This window comes from Protomyctophum parallelum, assembly GCF_964188405.1.
Source record: "Protomyctophum parallelum genome assembly, chromosome: 3".
NCBI lineage: Eukaryota > Metazoa > Chordata > Actinopteri > Myctophiformes > Myctophidae > Protomyctophum > Protomyctophum parallelum.
In genome coordinates this window covers 3,049,214-3,056,908 of record NC_139698.1, presented here as the reverse complement: position 1 = coordinate 3,056,908, position 7,695 = coordinate 3,049,214, and the positions used below count along the sequence as shown (strand labels likewise).

The 7,695-nt window shown below is 46.4% G+C and overlaps 1 protein-coding gene across 1 annotated transcript in view; it reads left to right on the top strand.

Moving 5' to 3' along the window:
- LOC310856071 (trypsin-3-like) overlaps positions 1 to 7,193 on the top strand; it is a gene marked incomplete at both ends in the record, with an annotated part of 12,429 nt that extends 5,236 nt beyond the window's left edge. Inside the window, 3 exons of the mRNA XM_083761288.1 lie at positions 354 to 504; positions 5,116 to 5,252; positions 7,038 to 7,193. Of these exons, the coding sequence (XP_083617414.1) occupies positions 354 to 504; positions 5,116 to 5,252; positions 7,038 to 7,193 (444 nt within the window). The remainder of the gene's footprint in view (positions 1 to 353; positions 505 to 5,115; positions 5,253 to 7,037) is intronic.
- Between the last annotated feature and the right edge of the window lie 502 nt (positions 7,194 to 7,695).

Sequence of the window (7,695 nt, the reverse complement as noted above, 5' to 3'; positions counted from 1 at the left end):
TTCTGATAAAAATTACAATTTACAAATATATATTATTTCACAGTTTAAGTAACTGTGCATGACTCTTAATAATCCATAAAACATTTTTTCAAAATGATTATCTTTCCTAATGCTCTTGCCGTTTTCAGTCTGTTCTATGGACACGTTTTGTAAAATATGCTAAAAAAGGTGTTAAATTGTAATTAAATAATTTAAAATTAATATTCCCAAATACTTAGGACCTTGTTAATAATGCTTAAAAAAGACATTTCTTGATAAAAGCGTTCTGAAAATTTGCACGCTGAAATCTTGAAAACAAATGTTTCGTGAGAATGACCCAAATGGGTGACCCCGTGCCCCCCCCCCCCCTGCAGGACGGTGACATCATGCTCATCAGACTGTCCAGCCCGGCCACGCTGACCAGCGCTGTGCGTCCGGCCGTCCTGCCCGCCCACTGCCCCCCCGACGGCGGCGTGATGTGTCAGATCTCTGGCTGGGGCAGCCTGAGACCCAGCAACGAGGGATGTGAGTATATCTCTAATGCAAAAGGCGGGGGTTGGCGAAAGGGCCTTTCTGTGTGGAGTTTGCATGTTCTCCCCGTGTCCCCTAGGGTAGGTACCCTGACATGTTCTCCCCGTGTCCCCTATAGGGTAGGTACCCTCACATGTTCTCCCCGTGTCCCCTAGGGTAGGTACCCTCACATGTTCTCCCCGTGTCCCCTAGGGTAGGTACCCTCACATGTTCTCCCCGTGTCCCCTAGGGTAGATACCCTCACATGTTCTCCCCGTGTCCCCTATAGGGTAGGTACCCTCACATGTTCTCCCCGTGTCCCCTATAGGGTAGGTACCCTCACATGTTCTCCCTGTGTCCCCTATAGGGTAGGTACCCTCACATGTTCTCCCCGTGTCCCCTATAGGGTAGGTACCCTCACATGTTCTCCCCGTGTCCCCTAGGGTAGGTACCCTCACATGTTCTCCCCGTGTCCCCTATAGGGTAGGTACCCTCACATGTTCTCCCTGTGTCCCCTAGGGTAGGTACCCTCACATGTTCTCCCCGTGTCCCCTAGGGTAGGTACCCTCACATGTTCTCCCCGTGTCCCCTAGGGTAGGTACCCTCACATGTTCTCCCCATGACGCTCACAAAAAACATGCAGTAATCCTGGTCTCTAAACTGCCTCCCCCTGGCCAGCCGGGGCGCCTGATGGAGGGGAAAGGAACTGGTTGGAATAACGTGCTCCTTCCACGCGCTACGTCCAACCAGGGAAACTCCCCCCTGTCAGGTGTAAAGGAGCAACTTGGACACTCAGGCATGAAGGAAGCATGAGTTCAAGTCCGTTGCTCTCCCCTTGTCCCCCATATATGGGGACTAGGTTGGTCTCCCCTTGTCCCCCATATATGGGGACTAGGTTGCTCTCCCCTTGTCCCCCATATATGGGGACTAGGTTGGTCTCCCCTTGTCCCCCATATATGGGGACTAGGTTGGTCTCCCCTTGTCCCCCATATATGGGGACTAGGTTGGTGGAGGGTGTGTAGAGCCCAGGATCACATTAGATGATTGACACAGGGGTGGGTTACAAAATCGTGGGATAAAAAATATATTAGAAACAAATTAATAAAATAAGAGTCTTTGTTTAATAGTGATAGTGCTCCGCAGTCTGTCAGTCGTACCGGACAGACAAAACGTGTTTCAGCGCGCAGGCCTTCGTCAGTGTCAACATTGGCAGTATAGCAACGAAAATTACATGGTTATATAATATAGACATTTTTGTTCAATTAGTCCCTTTTAATTGAACAAAAAAAGTCTATATATCCATGTCATTTCCGTTGCTATACTGCCAATGTTGACACTGACGAAGGCCTGCGCGCCGAAACGCGTTTTGTCTGTCTGGTATACGACTGCACTATCAGCACTATCACTATTATCAAGTGAAAAGGAAATGTCGGGGAATCACCATTAACGTCACCATTATCAAGCAGCGCAAACAAAAGGGGGAGAAAGGGGGACGGCGGTCGATTGAGCCGATTATCCCATTCTGACCGGGCACCCATTTTGGTGTTGGCATCATGTCGTGCTTTAGCTATTGAAAAATAGCAGACCTACAAGCTCGTAGCGCGCCACCGAGTGGCGCGATACGAGCTTGTAGGCCTGCTATTTTTGAAAAATCGAAGAACGACTGACATTTTTAGAATCTGATCTCAGGTCAGAATGGGTTTAATCAGACCAGTGTGTGTCCAGCGGAAACCTCGTATGAATCTGATCTCAGGTCAGAATGGGTTATAGTCAGACTGAGTAAGAGATATATGCCTAAAATCATATTTACAAAACGTTTCAAATGGAGAGAAAAAACAGAGATGATTTCAATCGAATATTTAGACAAAGTCATGCAAGGGGAACTTTCTCTGGACTCCATGGGCTGAGAAAATAAACGTTGAAATCTCAAATTCGGTCAGAACGGCTGCTCAGACTTCCTAGTGTTAACCCATTTTGGACTGAGGTAATTTTTCTGAATACCCCATGTTTCTATATCAGTTGGTGCTCAACCTTTTTCATGTCAAGGACCCCCAGAATTATCACTATTGGGCCACGGACCCCCATCTCAAAATATGTAGTTCCAGGGACCCCCCCTGAAGCCAATATTTTAGTTAAAATATTGAAATATATCTGAAATATATTTTCAAAGATTTGCACCACATTTTCACGATTTTTCAAAAATAGCAGACCTACAAGCTTGTAGATCTGCATAGTTTAAGTCCGTTTTGTTTTTGGCAGCACATTTTTATTTTAGTTTTAATCACATTTTAGTCACCTGGAATGTTCTAGTGTTTAGTCTCGTTTTAGTCGACTAAATATCGACTTAAATCTAGGTCTACAGTTGATTTAGTCAACTAAAATGTGTTTTGACATGGCCTTGATGTCGTTGTAATGGCAGATTTTACACTTTGGTTGCATGCTGAAAATAGCATAAAACTGGATCTCTTGTCCACTAGTCCCTCCCTAACATTTTAGACTATAGTGTTTATTTGTTGACGGAATTGTCAGTATATTTAGTCTTATAGTTTTAGTCATCATAGATTCATTTTATTTAGTGTTCGTCAGTGAAAAAGGGTAAAGTCGACTAACATGTTTCGTCCTGGTTTTAGTCGACTAAATCAACCCTGCTCTGTACCTGTTGTGTGGTGACACGTCTTCATTCTCTGAGTGCACACACACACACACACACACACACACACACACACACACACACACACACACACACACACACACACACACACACACACACACACACACACACACACACACACACACACACACACACACACACACACGATAAAATAGAATTAGAATAGAATAGAATTCAATCAAATCAAATCAAATCAAATCAAATTAAATCAAATCAAATCAAATCAAATCAAATCAAATCAAGCTGATTGAGCCCTGGGGCAACCGGCCTGACAGGTGTTTATGTGACATAATAAAGTTAACCCATTCTGAACCGGGAACCCCTTTTGGTGTTTCAAAGCATTATGTCATACTTTAGCTATTGAAAAACAGCAGATCTACAAGCTCATAGCGCGCCACCGAGTGGCGCGCTATGAGCTTGTAGGTCTGCTGTTTTTGAAAAATCGTGAAAATGTGGCTCAAATCTTTGAATATATATTATTCTTTCAGAGCGAACAAAAAAACTAAAAAAAGTGCTTCTGGGAGGTTCCCTAGAACAACATATCTTCAGATGGGGGTCCGCAGACAAATACATTATAAGTCTGGGGTTTCAGAATTCATAGGTATTTCAGAAAACTGTCATGATTTAGAAGACATTTTATACTTATTTGGGTCTAAATGAGTTAATATGCAGATGTGTGTTCCTGTCTGCGTATCGGCTCCGTCGGGTGGAATCCTCACGTGATTCTGTTTGATACGAAAGACTATAACTGTTCAGGAGAGGAGAAACCTGCTTTTTATATGTTTTACTTTTATCCAAAAATGAATTAACCCATTCTGAACGGGAACCCATTTTGGTGTTGGCATCATGTTATGCTTTAGCTATTGAAAAATAGCAGATCTACAAGCTCGTAGCGCGCCACCGAGTGGCGCGATACGAGCTTGGAGGTCTGCTATTTTTTTTTAAATCGAAGAACGACTGCCACAGAAACATAGCTTTTTCAGAAAACTGTCAGGATGTAGAAGACATTTTTAGAATCTGATCTCAGGTCAGAACAGACAGACTCTTCACATACTCTTCACACACAATCTCGGTGCCGCGCTATACGAGCTTGTAGAACTTGTTGAAAATCGTGAAAATGTGGCCCAAATCTTTGAATTAAGAAATATTACACGAGAGGGTGTTGTTTAACGTGATTATTGCCACGACAGTGACGCGGTAAGGGAACGAGACGAAGTCGCGTTCCGCAAGCATCACTGAAGTAGAACATTAATTAGTTTTACGGACAAACGTTATAATAATATGGAGATCAGAGGTTTTCTGCCTCAACAACAATGACATAACATAATATTATGTTCCTGCCTGTATATTACAGTATAATCATAATTGTATTTTCTTCCTTACACTGTTGATCTATATCTGTTTAATTTAATTTCCTTCCTATAATACTTACTTCCATCATGTGTAATTGTATTGTGTGTGTGTGTGTGTGTGTGTGTGTGCGTGTGTGAGCGTGCCTGCGTGCGTTGCGTGCGTTGTGTGTGTGCGTGCGTGCGTGCGTTGCGTGCGTGCGTTGCGTGCGTGCGTTGCGTGCGTTGTGTGTGTGTGCGTGCGTGTGTGTGCGTGCGTGCGTTGTGTGTGTGCGTGCGTGCGTGCGTGCGTTGCGTGCGTTGTGTGTGTGCGTGCCTGCGTGCGTTGCGTGCGTGCGTTGCGTGCGTGCGTTGCGTGCGTTGTGTGTGTGTGCGTGCGTGTGCGTGCGTGCGTTGCGTGCGTTGTGTGTGTGCGTGCGTGCGTGCGTTGCGTGCGTTGCGTGTGTGTGTGCGTTGCGTGCGTTGTGTGTGTGCGTGCGTGTGTGCGTGCGTTGCGTGCGTTGTGTGCGTGCGTGTGTGCGTTGCGTGCGTTGTGTGCGTGCGTTGTGTGTGTGCGTGCGTGCGTTGCGTGCGTGCGTGCGTGCGTGCGTGCGTCTAAACATGCAGCTCGGTACCCTGACGAGCTGCAGTGTCTGGAGGCTCCCCTGCTGAGCGACGACACCTGCTTCAACGCCTATCCCTGGCAGATCACTGAGAACATGCTCTGTGCCGGCTTCATGGAGGGGGGGAAGGACTCCTGTCAGGTATCCTGTCCTATCCTATCCTATCTATCCTCTCCTCTCCTCTCCTCTCCTCTCCTCTCCTCTCCTCTCCTCTCCTCTCCTCTCCTATCCTATCCTATCCTATTTACAATTTAGGCATTTAGCAGACGCTCTTAATCCAGAGCGATTTACATTAAGCAAGAACAAAAAAGCATGGGAATACATCACATAAGAACATTTATCAAGAAACATGCGTAAGCTAAGAAAGTAACAGTGGAATATCTATATAATGAAACTATACAAACTATACATCTATACTATACTATGCTATACATATGTACTATGACGTGCTATGACTACATACAATGCAATTATAGTGCCGTCTACATAACATGCTATAAGTCTGTATCAGATGCTATCTAAGTCTACAGAAATGCTATCTAAGGGGGTGGGGTAAGTGCTATGGGCCATGATGGAGTCTGAAGAGGTGGGTTTTCAGACTATGGCGGAATATTGGGAGTGATGCTGCAGTTCTGACTGCAATGGGAAGTCCACAGTTTAGGAGCCGTAAAGGGCGCCGCCATGTTGGCTCCATGGTGCTCCATGGAAGGAAAGAAACAGTTGAGACCAAGGAAGCTAAAGGAGGAAGTGTTGGCTGCATGTAGCCCGTTGCGCATCTTTCTGTCCTTTCATGGAGCCAACATGGAGCCAACATGGCGTCGCCCGTACAACGCCATGTTGTCTCCGCGTCCCGTCCTCTTTAGACAGTCCTTGCTATAACTATCATGCACCACGTCTCTGCGTGCGTGCGTGCATGTGTGCGTACGTGCATGTCTGCGTGTGTGTACGGTTGTAATGCACGTAACTCGAGAACCGTTCGCCCCACAGACTTCATATGTTCGACTCACACGCGTCCCCCCCCCCCCCCCCCCCCACAGGGAGTGCAGTGCCCGGTATCGCGTCGGTCGGACCCACGGTTCTCCAGGACCACCACAAAAGGCTCTGCTCAGGCTCTGCCAGTGCAGGGCCTAAATCAGCCTAAATCCCCTCACCCTGCCTCTGCCTCAGCCAATTGATTGCCACGGCAACCCCACAACCTGCACATTGATTAGCCTACTTAACCCCAGTCAGTCTGCCCTCTTCACACACAGTGAACGGGTATTATTAGGTTCCCAAGTTGCATCGTTCCAAGTAGGCCGATGGCTGACGGGCACGTTTACAGGTCTATATACTATAACTATAGGCTTGTACTTCGTTACAAGTAAAAGTACAGAATTGAAGTACAAAAGTATCGTCATCAAAATGTATTAAACGTACTATTAAAAAGTAAAAGTATTCATATTGCAGAATGTCTCATTTCACAAGTTCAAAATGTGTAGAAAATCTATTGAAAATAGCCGATCACACTCTCAATGCGTCGAGTTGTGATTGCGACGCATTGAGAGCATGTAGATCAGCTACTTTCAAATGGCCCGAAATGTATATATAGGGTTAATGTATGTTTTCTAATCAAAATCTAAATCGCCAAAGTAACTACTAGTAACTACAGTTTTCAAATAATTGTAGTGGAGTAAAAGTACAATTTTTCCCCTCCCCTCCCCTCCCCTCCCCTCCCCTCCCCTCCCCTCCCCTCCTCTCCTCTCCTCTCCTCTCCTCTCCTCTCCTCTCCCCCTCTCCTCTCCCCCCCTCCTCTCCCCTCCCCTCCCCTCCCCTCCTCCCCTCCCCTCCCCTCCCCTCCCCTCCCCTCCCCTCCCCTCCCCTCCCCTCCCCTCCCCTCCCCTCTCCTCTCCTCTCCTCTCCTCTCCTCTCCTCTCCTCTCCTCTCCAGGGGGACTCCGGTGGTCCCATGGTGTGTGAGGGGCAGCTCCAGGGGGTGGTCTCGTGGGGACACGGCTGTGCCCTGAGAAAGAAGCCTGGCGTCTACACCAAAGTCTGCAACTACGTGTCCTGGATCAGGAGCACCATGGAATCCTCCACACGCTAAAACAACTCAGGAGCACCATGGAATCCTCCACACGCTAAAACAACTCAGGAGCACCATGGAATCCTCCACACGCTAAAAACACACATGTAGTTCACCCACAAAAACAATACACACGCCCCTCAAGGTTCCACGCATCTGTAAAAAGGTTCCATTTTGTGTGTCCCTCTGAGTTTAATCCGGTGTCGTCTGGACAGCACATGTATGTGCAAAGCTAAACACACGTGTTGAAAATAAATGCACAGCGCTGATAAAGTTCAAGTGGATATTAAAGTCTGCCGAGCTTTGGCCTCAAAACGCTGACTACGTCTCCACGCTTTGTTTATTCTTAGACTCTTGGCGGACATTTTTACCGTAAACGCACAATTTTCCTTTTCCACTCTTTTTTTTCCTTCTTAAATTATACTTTTGAAGTGAAATTAGTCATAAAAGTTGCTGCTGTAGGGATTCAGTGTCCAGGGATTGGATAACAAGGATCCTGTGTGTTTTCACATACTGTAGATTT